Raw genomic sequence first — 24,159 nt, 5'->3', positions numbered from 1 at the left:
TTATTTTTTTCTTTATTTTTGAGATGGAGTTTTGCTCTTGTTGCCCAGGCTAGAGTGCAGTGGTACGATCTCAGCTCACTGCAACCTCCACCTTCCAGGTTCAAGCAATTCTCTATCTCAGCCTCCCGAGTAGCTGGGATTACAGACACCTGCCACCATGCCTGGCTAATTTTTTGCATTTTTAGTAGAGACGGGGTTTCACCAGGCTGGTGTTGAACTCCTGACCTCGTGATTCACCTGCCTTGGCCTCCCAAAGTGCTGGGATTACAGGTGTGAGCCACCATGCCCTGCCTACCTTGAACTTTTAAGAAACCTTCACTCTTAGTGACTTTCATGTGGTTACAACTCGAGCACAGGAAAAGCCCATTAGCAGTTCTTCCACACAGCCAAGACTGCTGGAGCTTTGCTGTAGCTTCCACATTGTACTCACCTGGTTACACAGAAACCCACGTGTCAGTGACGACAGGTGGACCTTGTGGCTGGTTTCAGCAGGAAACTGAGCTTGAATGATGCTTTTCTCACCTGAAAATAAAAAGGCACAAAGACTTCTTTCGAGGCTTTTTACAGGTTGTACAGTTGTTGGATTCACCTGTTGGAAACACCATCCTGTTCACTTTTTTTGGGTATTCAATGATTAAATGTGTAATAAGGGCCCAGCCTGGATTTACCTGATTCCTATCCTGCCATGTGTTCCTTAAGAGGGGAGAAAGCAGCTTGATGCTGTGAGCATTTGACTTGCTCAACTTACTAGTCTGGAGAGAGGTTCTAAAGTGACTCCAGAGGCTTTAAAAATACCTTGTCACTTAGAGGCCCTATTAAGTGACTAAGCCGAATTTTTAACAATTTATATAGTTTATTCAGAATTGGAGAGATTTTTTTTTAAAGGCCCTAGAGCAGGGTTTCCCAACTTGGCACTACTGATAATTCTTTGTTGTGGGGGGCTGTCCTGTACAACGTAGGATCTTTAAGAGCAGCGTCCCTCTTCCCCGGCCTCCACCCTCTAGGTGACAGTAGCAGTCTCCCCTCCCCAAAATTTGTGACGACCACAACAGTCTCCAGCCACAGCCAAAGTCCCCTGGGGCGCAGAACGGCCCCGGATGAGGGCGACCGGGACTCTTTGAGGAGGCGACCGCGGCCCGGGGCCCCGACCCAGGAGAAAACAGCAGCTTCGGGCTGACCTGAGCACACAGCCGAGGCCTCAGGGACGGAAACGCGGTTCCCGGGAGGGACGCAGGGCCCGGGGCTGGCGGTGCCCACGGCCCACGTCACCCCTGGACTCAGACCCGAGTCCCCGCCCGCCGCTCACCAAGCCCGGCCCTTCCCGCGGGGACAAAAGCGCCGACTCGCGGAGACGGATGGACTCGCTCCCCGCTGCCCCACGCGCGGCTCCTCCCACGGCACCGCCCCGCGCTTCCGCTTCCGGTCTGGGGCGGGCCGCGCTGCACGTACATTTCCGTTTTGCGCGGAGAGTAGGGCGTTTTTGGGGGTTCGGCGCTTAGGCGCAGGCGTGGCGGGAGGGAGCGGCGGACGCGCGCCCCCAGCCTCGCCCAGAGGTGTTGTAGTTTGCTTAGTGAGCGCAACGTTGGCCCCTGGCCTGGGGCAGTAGCTGGGGCAGGGTCGGCCATGGGGGTGTGGAGCCAGGCGGTGGGCGGTGCGCGCGGGGCCGACTTGGGCGGAGACCGGTTCCGGGGCGGGGCTGAAGGCGAGGTCTTGGCTATGGCCTTACCAGGCCTGGAGGGTGACTGGGTAGAGACCAGTTCCAGGGGCGGGGACCAGGTGTGGGGGCGGGGCCCAGATGTCAATGAATGGTACAGGTCTTGGAGGGCGGGGCTGACTGGGCAGAGATCTGGTCCCGGGGCGAGGACAAGATCTGGGGCGGGGCTGTGGGCGGCACCAGGAGTGGAGTGGGATTGATAGCGGAGACCTCCAGTTCCGGGGCGGGGATGAGAGCGGGTAACCTCGAGTGGCTGTGGGCGGAGACCAGTTCCGAGCATCACTAGGGTCGGGACCAGGCTGTTGGTGTGCCGGCCCTGAAGGGCAGTGCTGATTGGCGGAGACCAATTCTAGGGCGGGGCTATGGGTGGCACCAAGCTTGAGGGCGGGGCTGATGGTGGGCGGAGACCAGCTCTGGGGGCGGGACTGTGGGTGGACACCAGTTGTAGGGGCAGGGATCTGGGTATCAATGAAAGTGTGTAAGGTGTGGGTGGGTTGGGATAGGCCCAGGAGCCGGAACTGTGGGAGATTAGATTCAAGGACGGGGCTTTCCTTGGATCTCTGGATGGTTGGTATAGTTACTTCCTTGTGTTCATACAGCCCAATAGAGTCAGATTATATACGCACATTTGTCTACAACTTGCTTTCCCAAGGCAGAACATAGGGATTTACCACTAAGAGTTTTGGGGAGTAGGGAGGACCGGGGCATACATACACATATAGGAAAACTTCAGAGTGGTACAAAGTTAGTTAAATACTCTCCCCCCACTGTCTCTCAGTTCTTTGGCTTAGAGGTAAACATAATTTTCTACTCTATCTTTTCAGATACAGTGTGGGCATGTATGCGTATGTATGTGTGTATGCTGTAGTCATATTCGTGGAATAAATGCTGTTACTCCCCCCACACCCCATAAGTCATTGTTTTTATACACCATGGATATGGACTGAACAAAATAAGTAGAGACCAGCCTGTCCAACATGTTGAAACGCCGTCTTTACTAAAAATGCAAAAATTAGGGTGATGGCAAGCTCCTGTGGTCCCAGCTACATGGGAGGCTGAGGCAAGAGAATTGCTTGAATCTAGCAGGTAGAGGTTGCAATGAGCCAAAATGGTGCCACTGCGCTCCAGCCTTGGCGACAGAGCAAGACTTAGTCTCAAACAACAACAAACTCTTTGTTCACTTTTAATTGGATATCTTTTTGTTGCTGAGTTGCAAGGCTTCATATATTTTGAATACAAGTCACATTTCAGATAAGTCATTTGTAAATGTTTCACTCAGTCCATGGTTGTCTTTTTAACCTTCTTGATGGTGTCCTTTGAAGCATCAATGTTTTTAAATGTTGATTAAGTCCATTTTATCTGTTTTTTCTTTTGCCACCTGTTTTTGATATCGTATCTAAGAAACCAGTGCCTGACCCAAGATCGCAAAGTTTTACTCCTATGTTTTCTTCCAGGAAGTTTATAGTTTTAGCTCTTACCTTTAGGTCTGTCATCTATTTCGAGCTCACTTTTGTGCATGGTGTGAGGTAGAGGTCCAACTTCATTCTTTTGTGCATGGTGTGAGGTAGAGGTCCAACTTCATTCTTTTGTGCATGGTGTGAGGTAGAGGTCCAACTTCATTCTTTTGCGTATTGACATCTAGTTGTCCCAGCACAATTTGTTGAAGAGACCATTCTTTCCACGGTGAACCCTCCTAGCATATTGAATTTTGAATTTGTTCATTTCATTTTTGCCTAGACTGCATTCAGCCACCTGAGAACTAAAATTAAAAATATAGCCAATAAGTTTGGCAAAGACGAGGAGAAACTGGAATTCTCATCCACTGCTGTCAGGATTGTAAAATGGGGCAGCCACTTTGCAAAATAGTTTGACAGTTCCTCAAAAAGTCATAGAATTGCCACACGACCCAGCAGTTTTACCTCAAGTATGTGTCCAAGTTAAATGAAAACATTTCCTCCCATGATAGCTTGTACATGAATGTTTACAGCAGCATTATACATAATACCTCAAAATTTCATATGTTCCAAATGTCAATCAACTGATGAATGGATAAATAAAATGTGGTATATGAACACAATGGATTATTATTCCTTGATAAAACAGGATACATATTCCATGGATTAACCTTTAAAACATTAAGCTAAGTAAAAGAAGCCACAAATAAAAAAACCCCACATATTATATAATTCAATTTAAATAAAATTTCCAGAATAAGAAAATCCATAGAGACAACAGATTAGTGGCAAAGGTTGGGGAAAAGGGAAATGGAGGGAAATGGATAATGGTGTGGATTTCGTTTTAGAGTGATGAAAATATTCTAAAATTAGATAGTGGTGATGATTGCACAACCATGTGAATATACTAAAAACCATTGAACTGTACACTTTAAAAGGTTGAATATTATGGTAACTGGATAAAGTTTTTATTTAAAAAATGCAGAAATATACACAAATTTTTCAGTGAGGCAAAATAATAGAATAAAAGTGGAAAAATACTACACAATGTGAGTGCTGCTGCTTCTTCAAAATAATAAAATAAAAGTGGAAAAAGTAAAATACTACAAAAATGTGAGCCGCTCCTCCTCCTCCTTTTCTCTCTTTCTCTCCTCCTCCTCCTTCTTCATCCTTCCTCCTCCTCCTCTCCCTTCCACTTCCCCTCTCCACCTCCTCTTCCTCCTCCTCCTTCTTCTTCCTTCTTTCCTCCTCCTCCTTTTTTCTTTTTTTTTGGAGACAGGGTCCTGCTCTGTCACCCAGGCTGGAGTGCAGTGGTGCAAACGTGGCTCACTGCAGCCTCAACCTCCTGGTCTCAAGCCATTCTCCCTCCTCAGCTTCCCAAGAAGCTGGACTGCAGGCGTGCACCACCATGCCCAGCTAATATTTGTGTTTTTTGTAGAGACAGGGACTGGCCACACTGCACAGGCTGGTCTCAAACTCCTGAGCTCAAGCAATCTCCCTGCCTTGGCTGCCCAAAGTGCTGGGATTTTAGGCATGAACCACCGTACCCAGCCTAAGTGCATCTTAATTTTGCACACCATCACGCAATTAAATGGCAAAACAAACGGGGGATAAATAACTGCAAAAATCTATGACACATGGGCTCATATCATTCTTATATAAAGAACATTTTGGATAAATAAGCAAAAGATGAACAAGCCATTAAAAACATCATTAAAGACAAGGGCTATGAACACACACACCTTTACAAATACATACAATTACCCAATACTTGAATTAGGAAAGAGATAGAAATTAAAATAACAGCATTATGTTTGTGCCTCTCAAGTAATGCAAAACATTTTAAATGTCCAGTTCATCAAGAGATTAGAAAATGAATGACTTTGCCCTCTGCTAGTGGTATTGATAAGTGCTACTTTCTCAGCAGGTACTTGGTAACACATACCAAAAGCTGCACGAATGTGCACATTTATCAACCCAGCAATTTTACAATGATCTAAATCAGAGAAATGTTTGAACCTTGTTAAAAAGAATGATCATCTACCTCCTATTTAATATCAGAAGATTAGTAACAATGGCAAAATAAGTATTGGTGTAGTGGTATGAAATGACATTCATGCGCATTAAAACAATCACAACAATGTACATTTAGTTACATTAAATTACATTCAGGATGTACTATTAGATGTGAGAAGTTGGCTGCAGAATGAAGTTGACAGTGTGTATCCACAATGTAACCCACAAAGTCTAGGAACATAAAATTCCAGGGCTTGACCATCATATAATGCCTGGACCCTTTCGGCCAAGAATGGAGGTTGCTAGAAACTTCTCTGGCTGGAGGGCAGAAGGCAAAGTGCAAAGTTTGGCCTCAAGCCTTGTGACAGGGATAAAGACCCTTACCCTTCATGCTGGCCTCATGGACAAGACAGGTTCTCATTTTCCTCACAGAGTGCCTGAAATCTGAGGATACTTTACACCCTGATAGTTACTTCCGGCTACCCTAACTCTGCTAAAGTAAAAACAGCTAGTAGCGTCCACCTAACCAGCTGATGCATAAAATAATTGCTACAAAAGGGCCGGGCACGGTGGCTCACACCTGTAATCCCAGCACTTTGGGAGGCTGAGGTGGGCATATCACCTGAGTTCAAGAGCTTGAGACCAGCCTGACCAATGTGGAGAAACTCCACCTCTACTAAAAATACAAAATTAGCCGGGCTTAGTGGTGCATGCCAGCTACTTGGGAGGCTGAGGCAGGAGAATCACTTGAACCTGGGAGGTGGAGGTTGCAGTGAGCTGAGATCGAGCCATTGCACTCCAGTCTGGGCAACAAGAGCATAACTCCGTCTCAAAAAAAAAAAAAAAAAAAAAGCTACAAAATATTCCATTCCATGTTTTGGTTAATAATGAAGAGAACGAGATAAAGAAACTTGAAGTGAAACAGCTTGAAGGCCCCAAGATGGAGCAGGCAGATCTCCTCATACACAGGAGAAACAGCAAGGCTGAAATTCTACCCTGACGATCAGCAGCCCCACTAGCACCTTCCTCCAGGGCAAGGTCACCTGCAGAAATGACAGGTGTCATATAATTCCCAAAGAAATCGCTAAGGATGGAGACATCCCATGGAAACAAACTGCATATTGCCTAACCCTCTCCCAAGGACATGGATCTAATGAGATATTAACTGTTCTGAAGGGTAAGCAGCTGTGCAAACAACCAAGCATGCACAGAACACAGGCTGTCTGGTGGTAACTCCTAGATAAGCACCAATGTAGCACCTCAGCCACAGATGGCGTGCCACACAATGAATTCTGAAAGTCTATTTTAACCCATGATAGCCAACATATTATAATTCCTGCCGGCAATCAATGTAAAAATTAATGAGACATTGCAGGTACAACTGGCTGGGGCTGGTGTTGTGGGTGGCAAAATAATTTCCCAAGACAGTCGTAGGTAAAGAAAGACAGATTTATTAGAGAAGGTATGAAGATTGGTTGCAAGGGTGCAACAGGCAGCACAGCAAAGGGGCTGTTTGCAAAGAGGCAGAGACTGGAGATAATTTTATAGGGTTGTGCTGGAGGCTGCTATGTGCAGATAAGGTCGTGTTGATGGGGCTATGTGCAGACCCCGAGGTCTTTTGGAACAAGATGTCATGCCAGTGGGTTGTTTGCAGTTAGCCGTCTCTCAGAACAATTGTTCTCCCCCCTCCAGGGGCCCCTTCCTTGTTGTTGCTTACTTATTTTTTATCTTATTAGGATTCCACATGAGATTTTTTTTTTTTTTTTTTTGAGATGGAATCTTGTGTCACCCAGGCCGGAGTGCAATGGCAAGATACTGGCTCAATGCAACTTCCACCTGGGTTTGAGAGATTCTCCTGCCTCAGCCTCCCGAGTACTGGGACTACAGGTATGTGTCACCACTCCCAGCTAAATTTTTTTTTTTTTTTGGCATTTTTAGTAGAGATGGAGTTTCACCATGTTAGTCAGGTTGGTCTCTATCTCCTGACCTTGTGATCCCCCTGCCTCAGCCTCCCAAAGTGCTGGGATTATAGGAGTGAGCCACTGTGCCCGGCCCACATGAGATCTTCTAAATGATTTTTGTGTTTTTTTTTGTGCTGAATTCCAGAAATCCAGTTTGTACTTTCCACTGATGGCACATCTCAATTTGCGAGTTGAATTTTATCAGATGTACCTGCCCCATATTTATATTTTCTAAGGTTCGCAGCAGTAAAGTATTAGATTCACATGTCCAGGTTGTTCCAAACATACTTCAAAGCTTTCCACTCCAAGAGTCATGTCAGATGAGTAAAGAGAATTCCTTTGGGATCTAACAACAAAGGGCTCATTGTGGCCTTAGCAACAGAAGCAGCCATAGAACAGTGAGGGCAGACAGAAGTTTGGGGTGTCCCGAGGAGTTATTTGGAGGTGAGGAGACAGGAGACATAATACATAGATGACCTTTTCTCAGTGGTTCTTAGCTAAGGGGAAGAAATAGAGAGTAGCGGTGAAGGAGAGCATCCCAAGAAATTTAGGAGAGGGGTGTCTGTGTAGCTAGGAGAAACTTGAACACACTTAAATGCCAAAGAAGAGATTCAGCAGAAAAACAGAAGTCAAAGATACAGGGGCACCTGTAATCCCAGCACTTTGGGAGGTTGAGGCAGGTGGATCATGAGATCAGGAGTTTGAGACCAGTCTGGCCAACATGGCAAAACCCTGTCTCTACTAAAAATACCAAAAAATTAGCCGGAGGTGGTGGTGGGTGCCTGCAATCCCAGGTACTTGGGAGGCTGAGGAAGGAGAGTTGCAGGAGAGTTGCTTGAACCCGGGCAGCAGAGGTTGCAGTGAGCCGAGATCGTGCCACTGTATTTCAGCCTGGGCCACAGAGTGGGACTCCATCTTAAAAAAAGAAAAAAAAAAGATAAAGAAGATACAGGGGTTACACTGCAATACTAGGGGCATAAAATTAACAAAAAGGAAGAAGGAATGAGGCTCAGATCACTCTTGGAGGATAAAGGAAATATATTTATTTATGAGACAGGGTCTTGCTCTGTTGCCCAGGCTGGAGTGCAGTGGCCTGATCACCGCTCACTGCAACCTCGACCTCCTGGGTTCAAGCTATCCTCCTTATTCAGCCTCCTGAGTAGCTGGGACCACAGATGTGTGTCATCACCCCCAGCTAACTTTTTAATTTTTAGCAGAGGTGGGGGTCTCCCTATGTTGCCCTGACTAGTCTCGAACTCCTGTGTTCAAGTGTCCCTCCTGGCTCAGCCTAATAAGGTGCTGGGATTACATGCATGAGTCACCATGCCTGGCAGAAAATCTCTTTAAATTCAATTAAAGAAAATTTGGAAACATTCGATGTTTATCAGGGAGGTTTGCAGATTTGGCAACTAGATTCATAAAATTTCAATCTTGTGGTTGGCAACTTCTTAGTAAACTATCAGGAAAGTTAAGGAAAATTGAATATCTATGAGAAAAAAAAGCTGGAAAAGGTTTTGGGGAAAATCCAGGAGTAAACATGATAATGCATAAACAGAAAATAAAGTTTCTAGGCATGATACATTCTTCCCAGTTGATGCAGAATATTTTGTATTTATAGTGGTACTAAGACGTCATGTCATATGATTCTTTTTTCAGCAGTGATCGCATGACGGCAGTAGCCATGGCATCACGGATAATAGGGACCGTTCAAGTTTTAAGTTTTACAAGGCAGATAAGATAAGCGGTAAGAAATTTTGGATTAATCTAAGTGATTTTTTTTTTTTTTTTTTTTGAGACAGGGTCTCATTCTGTTGCTCAGGCTGTAGTGCAGCTGCATGATCTCCACTCACTGCAACCTTTACCTCCCGGTTCAAGCAATTCTCCCACCTCAGCCTCCTGAGTAGCTGGGACTACAGGTATGTACCACCCTGCCTGGCTATTTTTTTTTTTTTTTTTGGTAGAGACAGGGTTTCACCATGTTGGCCAGGGTGGTCTTGAACTCCTGGCCTCAAGTGATCCACTCACCTCGGCCTCCCAAGCTGCTGAGATTACAGGTGTGAGCCACATGCCTGGTCTTTAGGAATTATTGAGGTTACAAACTGCAGAATCCAAGAGTGCTAGGAATCAGAGGAGAGAGAGGAAGATGAAGATACGGAGGTCTGGTGTAATTCAAATACCCAAATCATAGACACCTGTTCCTCAAGGTATATTTCTTAAGAACAGATATCAATGGTATGGGTATTTGAAATTAGAAACCTGGAAATCAGAAATTTATAGTGGGTGGATAAGTTTTCCAAATTATTTATTTATTTATTTAGACACTCTTGCTCTGTTGCCCAGGCTGGAGTGCAGTGAGTGGCACAATCTTGGTTCGCTGCAACCTCCGCCTCCCTGGTTCAAGTGATTCTCCTGCCTCAGCCTCCTGAGTAGCTGGGATTGCAGGTGCATGCCACCACACCCAGCTAATTTTTATATTTTTAGTAGAGATGGGGTTGTGCCATGTTGGCCAGGCTGGTCTCGAACTCCTGACCTCAAGCGATCCACCTGCCTCAGCCTCCCAAAGTGCTGTTATTACAGGTGTGAGCCACTGTGCCAGGCCTGAATTATTTATTTTTGAGCATGACCATTTGGGTTGATGAAGATGTCTGGAGTGTGGGATTAAGGCGCGAAGAACAGAGCAGTTGATAATTTCATTATTGACTTACAAGCTGCAGGAACTGTGCAAACCAAGAGGTCAATGTGTAAACCAGAGGAATAGTCAAGTAATGCATAAGAATGGCAGGATTTGGGCCGAGTGCGGTGGCCCATGCCTGTAGGCCCAGCACTTTGGGAGGTCAAGGTGGGTGGATAACTTGAGTTCAGGAGTTTCAGACCAGCCTGGACAACATAGTAAAACCTTGTCTCTACAAAAACCATAATTAGCCAAGCATGGTGACACATGCCTGTAGTCCCAGCTACTCGGGAGGCTGATGTGGGATGATCGCTTGAGCCTGGGGGTCAAGGTTGCAATGAGCTGTGATCTCACCACTGCACTCTAGCCCGAGTGACAGAGTGGGACAAAAAAAAAGGCAAGATTTGGGATTTAGAAAAAGACTACTGTAGTGTCTTGAGAGGGAGTATCAGGACTTGAGCATTTGAGAGTGACAAGGACACAAAGATAATAAAATGGTACTCCAACAAGGAGGGGTTTTGCAGGATGATGGAGGAGAGTTTTTACCTTGAACTTTCTGTGCTTGACTCAAATCTGCCTGATGATGTCCCAGGAAGCAGGTCAGACCTATCACAGAGGGAGAGAGGAAGGGTGAAACCAAAACAGCTGAGATCCTTGTCCTGAGAAGGCAGGCTTTACTGATTAATTTGACCCCATTTTATGATTTATTTTTACAGTATAAGAGGAAAAGAAATGTGATGGCTAAGAGTTCACAGAGGAAGCAACGTGACTGTGTAAACCAATGCAAATCAAAGCCTGGCTTAAGCACCTCAATCCCTCTGAGAATGTCCAGTTACACATTCAAGAGGCCAGTTACGAGAATTACATCCCATCCTGGCAATGAGGTTAGATATCATCAGTGGGAGGAGAGCTTGGAGAAGCCCCAACAGGTCTGCTGGCAGAAGAGACTGCAAGGACTCCAGGCCTACAGCAGTGCAGGAGAACTTTTAAGTACTTTGGATCTTGCCAATACCTTGCAAAAACTCACACCTAGTTGCACAGGTGCCTCTCTGCTGGGGGAGCTTGCTGGTGGTCTGGAGCACTCCTGCCCCATGCCCCCACTTGCCTGCTCTTCAGATGTGGCGGAGTCAATTCCCGGAGAGGGAGTGGGTGTCTCACAGCTCCTCTGCAAACAACTTGTGGTCACTGAGGAAGATATCAGGAAACAGGAGGGGAAAGTGAAGACAGTCAGAGAGAGACTCGTAATAGCGTTGATTGCCGACGGACTTGCTAATGAGGCAGAGAAAGTGAGAGGCCAAGAAGGCTGTCCTGAAAAACACAACAAGAAAAAGGGAAGATAGCACAGATGAAATAAAGTGTCATCCTTTATTAACATCTCTTTGCAGTATCCACAATGAGGTTTTTTGCTTTGAGCTCTTGAAACTTTAAAATATGCCAACACTTCAAAAAAATTAGGCTGGGTGAGCACCTAAGAGCACCTACGTTAGTAAACTCAGAGCAGGGCGTGGTGGCTCACGCCTGTAATTCCAGCACTTTGGGAGGCTGAGGTGGGTGGATCACTTATAACCAGGAGTTCAAGACCAGCCTGGCCAACGTGGTGAAACCCTGTCTCTAATAAAAATACAAAAATTAGCTGGGTTTAGTGGCAGGCACCTGTAATCTCAGCTACTCGGGAGGCTGAGGCAGGAGAATCACTTGAACCCGGAAGGCGGAGGTTGCAGTGAGCATTGTGCCACTTCACTCCAGCTTGGGTGACAGAGCAAGACTCTGTCTCAAAAACAAAACAAAACAAAAAACCCTTCTTTGTATGATACAAGGGAATAAAGACAGTAATTCTTTTTGAGGTAAGAGATTGGGTTTCAGGTGGGCAAGGAAAGGAGAGTTTTCTTTTTCGTGTTATACTCTTATTTTTATTTACTATGTATGTATGTGTGTAGCCCAGGCTGGAGTGCAGTGGTGCTATCATAACTGACTGCAGGCCAGGTGTGGTGGCCCACACCTGTAATCCTGGCACTGTGGGAGACTGAGGTGGACAGATTGCTTGAGGTCAGGAGTTCAAGACCAGCCTGGCCAACATGGGGAAACCCATCTCTACAAAAAGTACAAAACTTAGCTGGGTGTGGTGGTGCACACCTGTAGTCCCAGCTACTCGGGAGGCTGAGGCAAGAGAATCACTTGACTCCAGGAGGCAGAGGTTGCAGTGAGCCAAGATCACACCACTGGACTCCAGCCTGGGTGACACAGCAAGACTCTGTTTCAAAAAACAAAACAAAACAAAACAACAAAAAACCCAAACTCAAACAACAACAACAAAAACTTCTCTGTAGTCTTGAACTCTTGGGCTCAGGTGATCCTTCTGCCTCAGCCTCCTGAGTAGCTGGGACTACAGGCATATGCCATTACTCCTGGCTAATTTTTTCTATTTTTTGCAGAGACCAGGTCTCACTCTGTTGCCCAGGCTGATCTCAAACCATAAACTCAAGCAGTCCTCCCTCCTCAGCCTCCCAAAGTGCTGGGATTACAGGGGGCCACCATGCCTGGCCAGCACCCCATCATTTTTAACATACCAATCTCAGAAACTGATAAATCCATCAAACAAAATAAAATAGTGATAAAGAGGTTTGGAATAATTCCATAAGCTTGATCAGCCAAGTAGATAAATAGACTTAACTCTTAATCCCAACAAGCAGAATGGTGGTGTATTGTTAGATTCATAACACTGAAAAGTCTCTCTCTCTCTTTTCTCTTTTTGAGACAGGTTCTTACTCTGTCGCCCAGGGTGGAGTTCAGTGGTGAGATCTTGGCTCATCGCAAGCTTCGCCTCCCGGGTTCAAGTGATTCTCATGCCTCAGCCTCCCAAGTAGCTGAGATTATAGGTGCCCACCACCACACCCAGCTAATTTTTGTATTTTTAGTAGAGATGGAGTTTCATCATGTCAGTCAGGTTGGTCTCAACTTCAAGTGATTCACCTGCCTCAGCCTCCCAAAGTGCTGGGATTACAGGCATAAGCCACCACACCTGGCTTAAAAAGTTTCTCTTGCTATTATTACCCCACAAATTGTGTCAGCTTTCCTGAATCAAATTCCAAACACATGTACATCTAGAGAATCAGAGACAGTCTGGTATTTCATTAAATGCAACTCTGAATTATCAGGCAATCAAGAACAGAAAAATAACTAGAGTTAGATAGCTTATTTGAAAATGTAGATATACAAAACTCATGATATATTATTCTGGAATTCACTAGGATATTTCACAAAAATAATTGATTCTGATTAGGTAGGGTTTATCCCGTGACTATGAGGACAAAGCGCTGAATAATTTCAAGACCTTGATCACTGCCTACTGACTTTAAGATAAGTGAATTAAGTCAGACACAAAAACAAAAATACTGCATTGACCCACTTCTATGTGGAATCTAAAAAAAGTCAAATAGACTGGATGTAGTCTATTTGTATTTGTTTTCAAGCAAATACAAATAAAACATTAAAACACATTCTAAGCCTGGACGCGGTGGCTCACGCCTGTAATCCCAGCACTTTGGGAGGCCGAGGTGGTTGGATCACCTGAGGTCAGGAGTTCCAGACCAGCCCTGGCCAACATGGTGAAACCCTGTCTCCACTAAAAATACAAAAACTAGCTGGGTGTGATGACGGATACCTGTAATCCCAGTTACTCAGGGGGCTGAGGCAGGAGAACTGCTTGAACCTGGGAGGCAGAGGTTGCGGTGAGCCGAGATCATGCCATTGCACTCCAGCCTGGGCAACAAGAGTGAAACTTCATCTCAACAAAACAAAACAAAGCAAAAAGAACCACATTCTAGGATTCAGACGATTACCACGTGGAGGCACAGAGCAGAAAAGATGAAATTTTAAAATAATCAATTTTTAGGGAAACTATAAATAATATAGATATTGCACTCTATTTTTCTTTTTTAGAGATGGGGTCTCACTCTGTTGCCCAGGCTGGAGTGCAGTGGTGTGACCACACTGCAGCCTCAACCTCCTGGGCTCAAGGGATCCTCCTGCTTCAGCCTCGCTAGTAGCTGGGACTACAGGTGTGTGCCACCACATTTAGCTGTTTTTTTTTTCTTTTTTTCTTGTTATGTTGCCAAATCTGGTCCCTAACTCCTGGCCTCAAGCAGTCCTTCTGCCACTGCAGTTTCCCAACGTGCTGGGTGAGCCACGGTGCCTGGCCTGGAGAACCATTTCTGACACATTCATTTCTTCCTGGTCTGCTTCCCACCTTAGAGGACCCGTGCGATGGGGAAGAAGCTGCCCAGGGAACATTAATATGGAAATTCTGGTACTTATAGTCTCAGAGAATAAAATAGCGTAAGAGAAACTTGGAACTGCCAGGGTTTCTGCTGGGGTGGGGTATGGGAATATAAAGGATCAGCATGGGTGTGATGGCTGGTATAGGAGTCAAGCGTGGTTGTGTACTGGATGACAAAGGAGAGAGACCTCAAACTGAAGTGGAATGTTGATTTTCCACCATGGAAATTTTTTTTTTTTTTTTTTTTTTTTTTGAGATGGAATCTTGCTCTGTCACTCAGGCTGGAGTGCAATGATGCGATCTTGGCTCACTGCGACCTCCACCTCTCGGTGGATTCTCCTGCCTCAGCCTCCCAAGTAGCTGGGATTACAGGTGCCCATCACCACACCCAGCTAATTTTTCTATTTTTAGTAGACACAGGGTTTCACCATGTTGGCCAGGCTGGTCTCAAACTCCTGACCTCAGGTGATCTACCCACCTCGGCCTCCCAAAGTACTGGGATTACCAGCATGAGCCACTGCCCCTGGCCTCCATGATGGCAATTTCTCTATCAGTGAAAGAGGAGAATTCCCTGACCCCCTTGCAGGATGTGCAACAGGTTGTGGCTCATCTGTTCAGCTGATTGATAGTTAATAGATGATTGGTGGATAGTTGATGGGTAGATGATAGATGATTTTTGATAGATAATTGATAGATGATAAATTGACAGGTAATAGTTGATAGATATTGATAAGTAGATGATACATAGATGATGGATAGGTGATTGATAGATGATTAATAGATTATAAATAGCAGATGATTGAGAGGAGATAATTGATAGTTATTGATAGATAATTGACAGATCGCTAAATATTGATAGCTAGATGATAAATAGATCATTGGTAGATATGTGATATATTGATAAAGAAATTCACTAACTCAAACCCCTCATGGGAGGCAGAGCATGCAGACAGACAGGTGCAAAAGCTGGGGCGAGTACCCCTTGGCTCTGACCCCATGGCAGTGTCCAGGGGTGGGAGACTGCAACTCCCTTTAGCCTTGCTGTCTGTGGATGGCTTAAGTGTTAACCAGCTCAGTGTCCTCTAGAATCAGGTCACACATAGACTTGAAGGATGAATGCAGGGGTTTTATTGAATAGGGGAGGTGGCTCTCAGTGGGTTGGATAGGGAGCTGGAAGGGAGATGGAGTGGGAAGATGATCTTACCCTGAAGTTTGGCTGTCCAGTGGCTGGTCTCCTCTCTGACTATTCCCAGCTGAACTCCTCTCTTTTTGCTGCTGTGCCATTCTGCCATTCCTCTGCTCTTCTGTTTGTCTCATCTGCTTGTGGAGTTTGGGGCTTATATGGGACAGGATAGGGGAGCATGGAGGGCCAAAAGGCAACTTTTGGGCATGAAAACAGGAATGCTTGTTCCCATTTAGGGCCACGGGTCTCCAGGCTTGAGGGTGGGGCTTTTGCTGGAGAACCACTCTCTCTTCTACCCAGTATTTCCCTGCCCTCATCCATATCATTAGTAATATAGTTTGAATATGTGTCCCCACCAAATCTGAATTGTAATCCCCAGTGTTGGAAGTGGGTGGAGCCTGGTGGGAGGTGCTTGGGTCATAGAGGCAGATCCTTCATGGTCTGATGCTGCCTTTGCAACAGGGAGTCAGTACTTGTGAGATCTGATTGTTTAATTGTGTGGCACTTTTGCTCCCTGCAACTCTCTTTTGCACCTGCTGTGGACATGTGACATGCTGGCCCTCCCTTAGCCTTCTGCCATGATTGGAAGCTTTCTGAGACCTCCCCGGAAGCTGATCAGATGCTGGCATCATGCTTCCTGCACAGCCTGCAGAACTGTGAGCCAATTAAGCCTCTTTTCTTTCTTTCTTTTTTTTTTTTTGAGACAGAGTTTCGCTCTTGTTACCCAGGCTGGAGTGCAATGGCGCGATCTCGGCTCACCGCAACTTCCGCCTCCTGGGTTCAGGCAATTCTCCTGCCTCAGCCTCCTGAGTAGCTGGGATTACAGGCACGCGCCACCATGCCCAGCTCATTTTTTGTAGTTTTAGTAGAGATGGGGTTTCACCATGTTGACCGGGATGGTCTCGATCTCTTGACCTCATGATCCACCCGCCTCGGCCTCCCAAAGTGCTGGGATTACAGGCGTGAGCCACTGCGCCCGGCCCTGCCTCTTTTCTTTATAAACTGCCCAGTCTCAGGTATTTATTTTTTCTTTCTTTGAGACAGTATCTCACTCTGTCACCCAGGCTGCAGTCCAGTGGTACAATCATATTTCACTGCTGCCTCGACATCCCAGGCTCAGGTGATCCTCCCACCTCTGCCTCCCACGTAGCTGGGACTATAGGAACATACCACCATGCCTGGCTATTTTTTAAAGTCTTTTGAGCGACAGCATTTTGCCATGTTTCCCAGGCTGGTCTGCAATTCCTGGACTCAAGCAATCTGCCTGCTTTGGTCCCCCATAGTGTTAGGATTACAGATGTGAGCTACTGGGCCCAGCCAGGTGTTTTTTTTTTTTTTTTTTTGAGACAGTCTCACTCTGTCACCCAGGCTGGAGTGCAGTGGCATGATCTCAGCTCACTGCAACCTCCGCCTCCTGGGTTCAAGTGATTCTTGTGCCTCAGCCTCCTGAGTAGCTGGGATTACAGGCATGCACCACCATGCCTAGCTAATTTTTCTTTTCTTTTCTTGAGATGGAGTCTTATTCTGTCGCCAGGCTGGAGTGCAGTGGCGTGATCTCAGCTCACTGCAACCTTCGACTCTCTGGTTCAAGCGATTCTCCTGCCTCAGCCTCCCAAGTAGCTGGGATTATAGGCATGGGCAACCATGCCCAGTTAATTTTATTTTGTATTTTTAGTAGAGAAAGGGTTTCATCAAGTTGGCCAGCCTGGTCTTGAATTCCTGACCTTAAGTGATCCACCTGCCTTGGCCTCCCAAAGTGCTGGGATTATAGGTGTGAGCCATTGAGCCCGCCCTGTTATTCCTTTGTCCCAGTGCAAGAAGAGCCAAATACAACCAGTTTCACCAATTCTGCTGTTCCTAAGGGATGCCATGGTGTGAAGCCACAAAACACAACTGGGGGTTGCCTTCAGGACTTCATGAAGGGGGAAGACTGTTCTCTTAGCCCAACATGAACCAGTCAAGGGTCATGTCAAGAAAGGCTCAGAGACTTGTGTCCAATCAGCATGGTTTATTTCTGCCCCAGCTCAGTTTCTTTGCACCCTGGCTGGGGAAAAGGGACCCCGAGCACCGGGGAGTTCCAGTCATTGCAGATCCTCCAGGTCTAGGTGTGACTTGCAGTAGCCTGGGTGCTCTTGCCTGATGATGTATTCTCCTTCCTTCTTTCGCCGGCAGGTGGTCACCTGTGAGGGCGAGGAGGAGGCATGAGAATGGACAGGTCAGCCATCCAGGGAGGGGACAGCCACAGGGGTGAGACTATGGCCAAAGCCAGAGACCTGATGCTTCCTTTGTCTCCCTTCCTTGTTCCATTTTCTTTCTCCCTCTCTTCTTTTCCTCTCTTCACTACTTCTTTTCTTCTCTCTCGTTTTACTCTCAGTTTAAAAAAAGTTTCCCCCTCTCATATCCCCTTCATTTCTCTCTCCCCTTGTCCCTGAATTTCGTTATCAGTATATCACAGATCTACCAATGATTTATTTATTTATTTATTTATTTATTTTTTGAGACAGAGTCTCACTCTGTCCCCCAGGCTGGACTGCAGTGGCGTGATCTCAGTTCACTGCGACTGAGTTCAAGTGAGTTCAAGAGATTCTCCTGCCTCAACCTCCCGAGTAGCTGGGACTACAGGCACCCACCACCACTCCCAGCTAATTTTTGTATTTTTGAGATGCAGTTTCACAGTGTTGGCCAGGATGGTCTTGATCTCTTCACCTTGTGATCCATCTGTCTTGGCCTCCCAAAGTGCTGGGATTACAGGCATGAGCCACCGTGCCCGGCCTGCGATGATCTATTTATCTATCATGTAGCTATCAGTATTTATCGATCTGTCAATCAATTATCTACCTATCAATAACTATCAATTATCTCTCATCTCTCAATCATCTGCTATTTATAATCTATCAATCATCTATCAATCACCTGTCATCAATCATCTATTTATCATCTATTTAACAATATCTATCAACTACCTATTACTTGTCTATTTATCGTCTATCAATTACCTGTAAGAATCATCTATTTATCATCTACCTATCAACTATCCACCAATCATCTATCAACTGTCAATCATCTATCTCCTGTCCTCTGTCTAAATATCATTTCTCTCTCATCTCATTCTCAGTCTCTTTTTCTCTGGCTTTTGGTACTGGTCTCAGCCTCTCCCTCTCTCTCACTTCTTTCCTTCTCTATACCCGTCCAGCTTAACTGAGGCATAACTGACATAAAATAAATGGCATGCATTTAAAATGAACGTTTTGGTAACTTCTAATCATACCTTATTGAACCAGCACCACAATCAAGATAAGGAACATCTATCCATCATCCCCAAAACTTTACTCTTGGCCAGGTGTGGTGGTCCATGCCTGTAATCCCAGCATTTTGGGAGGACAAGGCAGGTGGATTGCCTGAGGTCAGGAGTTTGAGATCAACCTGGCCAACATGGTAAAACCCCATCTCTACTAAAAATACAAAAATTAGCTGGCTGTGGTGGTGCGCCCCTGTAATCCCAGCTACTTGGGAGGCTGAGGTAGGAGAATCACTTGAACCTGGGAGGCGGAGGTTGCAGTCAGCCGAGATCGCACCATTGTGCTCCAGCGTGGGCAACAAAGCAAGACTCTGTCTCAAAAAAACAAAAAACAAAAAACAAAACAAAAAAAACCCCAAAATTTTCCTTCTGCTCTTTTACAATTCCCTTTTCCCTGCCACTGAAAACACGTTCTCATTCTCAGGCAACCACTAATCTGATTTCTCTCTTTACAGATTAGTTTGTATTTACTAAAATTTGTCTATAAAGGGAATCATATGGCATATACTCTTTTCTTTGTCTGGATTCTTTCACTAGGCATAAGTATTTTGTAATTTATACATGTTGCTGTATAATTTATTAATAATTAATTCCTTTTTGTTGCTGAATAATATTCCATTTTCAGGATATATTTGTTAACAGACATCAGGGTTGTTTTCAGAGCTTGGCTATTACAAATAAAGCTGTTATGAACATTTTTGTACAAGCCTTCATATGGACATGTTTTTATTTCTCTTAGATAAATTGCTAGAAGTGGGATGGTGGGGTCTTATGGAAGGTGTGTGTAATTTTCAAATAAGTGGCCAAGCTATTTTCCACTAGTGCTTTAAGAGAATTCCAGTTATATCACATTTTCACCAACACTTGTTATAGTCGATCTTTTCAATTTTATCCATTCTTGTGCAAAGTGGCCTCTCATTGTGACTTCCATGTACATTTCCCTCATGACTAATGTTGTTACATTTTTTTCTCTCTTACATCCTTTTATTTACACTCTTGGCAATCACTTTTTCACTCAGTATCTTGTAATCAGCATATAGGTTGTGAAGTTTTTGAGATCTGCACAACGTAGTAACTATAGTTAATAATAACGTAGATCTCAAAATTGCTAAGAGTGTAGGTTGCCAATGTTCACACCACAAAGAAATAATAAGTATGAGAGGTGAGGGACATATTAATTAGCTTGATTGAGTCATTCCATAATTGTACATATGCTAAAGCATCACATTGTATCCCATAAATATATGCATTCATTATTTATCAATTAATTAAAAATACAATTATAAAAAGAAAATAGGAAAGCCACTCCATGAACTGGGAGAACATATTTGCAAAACATTTATCCAGCAAAGGACTTGTGTATAGTATAGTATAGTATAGTATAGTATAGTATAGTATAGTATAGTATACTATAGTATAGGTGTAGAATATATTAAAAACTCTTGGCCAGACATGGTGGCTCATACCTGTAACCCCAGCACTTTGGGAGGCTGAGGCAGGTGGATCATGAGGTCAGGAGTTCAAGACCAGCCTGGCCAACATAATGAAACACTGTCTCTACTAAAAATATAAAAATTAGCCAGGCATTGTGGTGCATGCCTGTAGTCCCAGTTACTCGGGAGGCTGAGGCAAGAGAATCATTTGAAACCGGGAGGCACAGGTTGTAATGAGCCGAGATTATGCCACTGTATTCCAGCTTGGGTGACAGAGAGACATCTCAAAAAAAATTGTTTTTAGTAGAGATGCGGTTTCACCATTTTGGCCAGGATGGTCTTGATCTCTTCACCTTATGATCCGCCTGCCTTGGGCTCCCAAAGTGCTGGGATTATAGGCATGAGCCACTGTGCCTGGCCTGCGATGATCTATTTATCCATATAACTCTATGTGTGTGTGTGCGTGTGTGTGTATGTGTGTATGTGTATATGTACATATAGTGTATATGTGTGTGTGTGTGTGTATGTATGTATATATATCAAAAACTCTTACAACCCAATAGTAAGAAGACAAGCAACCCTTCCTTGCTCACCAGGAAACCACAGATCAGGCATGTGATGAGTCCCAGGAGTCCCGCCAAGCAGATGAGGATGATGGCCCAGAAGGGAAGGTCTAGGGAGACAAGGGTTAGGGTAAGCCACCTCCTGCCACATCCCAGGGCTCCTTCTTGGACCCTATGTGGCCTGAGGATGGGCACAGCCCAGGGGAGGAGAGCTTAGTGACTCAACACTTCATGCCTCTGATGCTCCCCAAAAGTGAGGCCCCAGCAAGCCAGGATCCCTGCTATCCCTTCACTGTGCCTCAATAGTCTTTGCCTTGGTTGGTCATCCAAGACTGTGTGTGCACGATGCTCTTGGACAAGGTGAAGCACCATCAAGTGACCCCCTCCTTTCCCTGGGCTGGGGCTTTTTTGAGACTTACCAGACTTCCCAGTTAAGGCCTCATTGCTGTTGTGAGAATACCCTAAAAATGAAAGAAATGGATGGTGCATGTGAGTGTGTCTTATTCTTTTAATACAACTTTACAAGCATACAAAAAAGCAGAGAGAAGAGTATAATAACCTGGATTTAGTGATTAATATTTTCTCCAACTAAAACCTATACATTCAGTGTATTACTTATTGACATTTCGGTGAACTTAAATGTTTTTGCCGTAGTTTTAGAGGCCAGTAGACATCATGACATCTCACCCCAAATATCCCAATTCATATCTCTAAAAAAAATGAGGACTTGTGCCAAGCAATTATCCCGCCACAAGACTGTCATAAGTTAAATTCATGCCTCTGGGCTTGGTGGGCTGGGCCCAATGAGGGTGGTGGAGAGAATGGATCATTGCAGTTGGAAGCCCATGGGATCACTCTAAGTTTTCAAATTCTCACCTGAAAGTTTTTCTTCTGCCTAAGAATACATTTAAGCTCTCCTTCACTTGGTTGTTTCATCCTCATCTTTTTTTGTTTGTTTACTTGTTTTTTTTTTTTTTTGAGATGGGGTTTTGCTCATTGCCCAGGCTGGAGTGAAATGGCACGCTCTCAGCTCACTGCAACCTCTGCCTCCCAGGTTCGAGTGATTTGCCTGCCTCAGTCTCTAGAGTAGGTGGGATTACAGGCACCCAACATCATGCCTGGCTTTTTTTTTTTTTTTTTTTTTTTTTTTGTATTTTTAGTGGAGACAGAGTTTAATTATGTGGGTCAGGCTGGTCTCAACTCCTGACCTCAGGTGATCCACCTGCCTTGGCCTCCCAAACTGCAGGGATTATAGGCATGAGCCACTGTGCCCAGCCTATCCTCATATTTTAGAATTCATCTTTAATGTCATTTCCTCCAGGAAGCCTTCCCTGATGACCACACCCAAGTATGGACAGGTTCACATCAAATAATTAATAATCGACAACTGCCTATTCTTGTTATACCTCACTACCTCAAAAACTTCATGAAGATAGGGATGTAAAGCAACCATCAGGCATGGGGCAAAGGGTTATTGGTTCCTCTACTGCAACTCTGTTATAACCAACTTCATAAAGATGTGGAAGACATACCAATGGCTAACAAGCATATGAAAAAATGCTCAGCATCACTAATAGAGAAATGCAGGTGAAAACCATGATGAGATACCACCTTACACCAGTCAGAAGGGCGATTACTAAAAAGACAAAAAATAGCAGATGTTGGAGAGGATGCAAGAAAAGGGAACTCTTATATACTGTTGGTGGGAATATAATTTAATACAACCTCTATGGAAAACAGTATAAAGATTTCTCAAAGAACTAAAAATAGAGCTACCATTTGATCCAGCAATCCCACTATGGGGTATCTACACAAAGGAAAATAAATAATTGTATCAAAAAGACACCTGCACCTGTGTGTTTATCACAGAACTATTCACAATAGCAAACATATGGAATCAACCTAAGTGTTTGTCAATGGAGGGCTGTATAAAGAAAATGTGATACACACACACACACACACACACACACACACACACACACACACACAAATACAGTACCACTCAGGCACACACACAAAAAAGAAATCATGTCTTTTGCAGCTACTTGAATGGAAATGAAGGTCATTATCTTAAGTCAAACAATTCAGATACAGAAACTAAAATACCACATTTTTTTTTTTTTTTTTTGAGATGCAGTCTTGCTCTGTTACCCAGGCTGGAGTGCAGTGGCATGACCTCAGCTCACTGCAACCTCCACCTCCCGGGTTCAAGCGATTCTTCTGCCTCAGCCTCTGGAATAGCTGGGATCACAGGTGACCACCACCGTGCTGGGCTAATTTTTTTTTTGAGACAGAGTTTCGCTCTTGTTACCCAGGCTGGAGTGCAATGGTGCGATTTCCGCTTACCGCAACCTCCTCCTCTTGGGTTCAGGCAATTCTCCTGCCTCAGCCTCCTGAGTAGCTGGGATTACAGGCACGTGCCACCATGCCCAGCTAATGTTTTGTATTTTTTTAGTAGAGATGGGGTTTCACCATGTTGACCAGGATGGTCTCGATCTCTTGACTTTGTGATCCACCCGCCTCGGCCTCCCAAAGTGCTGGGATTACAGGCGTGAGCCACCGCGCCCAGCCTAATTTTTGTATTTTTAGTAGAGAGGCGGTTTCGCCATGTTGGTCAGGCTTGTCTCATACTCCTGACCTCGTAATCCACCCACCTCAGCCTCCCAAAGTGCTGGGATAACAGATGTGAGCCACCACGCCCAGCTATCACATGTATTTGACTAAATCGTGCATAGACATGTCAATGCTAAATAATGCATAGGCATGGACACAGAGAGTGGAATAACAGACAACAGAGTTGCCAGGGTTGGGGAGTGGAGGAGAGTGGATGATGATAAATTACTCGATGGATACAATGTACCTCATTCAAGTAATGAATACCCTAAAAGCCTAGATGTCCCCACTGGGCAATATATACAAGCAACAAAATTGCACTTGTACCACTTAACTAGATACAAATGTACCCCTTAAATAGATACAAATAATCATATAAAAAAGTGGTTTGCAATATACAGCAGCCACAAGTGGCTTTTTAAATTAAAATGAAAACTTCAGTATCTGTTACATTAACCACACTTCAAGCACTTGGTAATCACACATGGCTGCTGTGCTGAATGGCACAGATAGAAACATTTTTTTACCACTGCAGAAAGTTCTACTGGGTGGTGCTGATTCAAGGCAAGGTTTGGCAAACTACAGCCATGTTGGGTCCATGGCCTGTTTTTAGAAAGCCTGTGAGCTGACAACAAATTTTACTTAAAAAAAAAAAAAAAAGTAAAACAACAAAAACCTGTGATGGGCATGTGAAAGGCTTGTTGATTCTTTTTTTTTTTTTTTTTTTTGAGATGGAGTTTCGCTCTTGTTGCCCAGGCTGGAGTGCAATGGTGCAACTTCTGCCTCCTGGGTTAAAGAGATTTTCCTGCCTCAGCCTCTCGAGTAGCTGGGACTACAGGTATGCGCCTCCAAACCTGGCTAATTTTGTATTTTTAGTAGAGACAAGGTTTCTCCATGTTGGTCAGGTTGGTCTCAAACTCCCAACTCAGGTGATCCCTCTGCCTCAGCCTCCCAAAATGTGGGGATTACAGGCACGA

The 24,159-nt window shown here is 44.8% G+C and overlaps 3 protein-coding genes across 9 annotated transcripts in view; 1 reads left to right on the top strand and 2 right to left on the bottom strand.

The window, feature by feature from the left end:
* ZNF558 (zinc finger protein 558) overlaps positions 1–1,412 on the bottom strand; it is a 28,086-nt gene extending 26,674 nt beyond the window's left edge. For 4 of the 7 annotated variants that reach the window (XM_032251912.1, XM_032251917.1, XM_032251916.1 and 1 more), the window contains exons 1-2: positions 1,179–1,299; positions 431–589 (exon numbers count right to left, since the gene is read on the bottom strand). The gene's annotated coding sequence lies outside the window, so the exon portion shown is untranslated. Of the gene's footprint in view, positions 1–430; positions 590–1,178 lie in introns of all 7 variants that reach the window. The other 3 variants (XM_032251915.1, XM_032251913.1, XM_032251914.1) reach the window with 3 other exon arrangements.
* A 9,055-nt stretch (positions 1,413–10,467) lies between these two features.
* MBD3L1 (methyl-CpG binding domain protein 3 like 1) lies at positions 10,468–11,190 on the top strand. Its single transcript, XM_032251911.1, has one exon. The coding sequence runs from the start codon at positions 10,554–10,556 to the stop codon at positions 11,154–11,156; it is 603 nt and encodes a 200-aa protein (XP_032107802.1). The 5' UTR covers positions 10,468–10,553; the 3' UTR covers positions 11,157–11,190.
* Positions 11,191–17,057: 5,867 nt separating this feature from the next.
* The window catches only part of MUC16 (mucin 16, cell surface associated), a 161,451-nt gene continuing 154,349 nt past the window's right edge, over positions 17,058–24,159 (bottom strand). Inside the window, 3 exon segments of the mRNA XM_032251910.1 lie at positions 17,058–17,455; positions 20,600–20,679; positions 20,989–21,030. Of these exon segments, the coding sequence (XP_032107801.1) occupies positions 17,357–17,455; positions 20,600–20,679; positions 20,989–21,030 (221 nt within the window). The 3' untranslated portion in view covers positions 17,058–17,356.

The sequence above is a fragment of the Sapajus apella genome, unplaced genomic scaffold (assembly GCF_009761245.1).
Source record: "Sapajus apella isolate SASKATOON/1434 unplaced genomic scaffold, GSC_monkey_1.0 scaffold77, whole genome shotgun sequence".
NCBI classification, from domain to species: domain Eukaryota; kingdom Metazoa; phylum Chordata; class Mammalia; order Primates; family Cebidae; genus Sapajus; species Sapajus apella.
The sequence above is the reverse complement of the archived record's forward strand: the minus strand, read 5'-3'. Positions and strand labels throughout refer to the sequence as shown.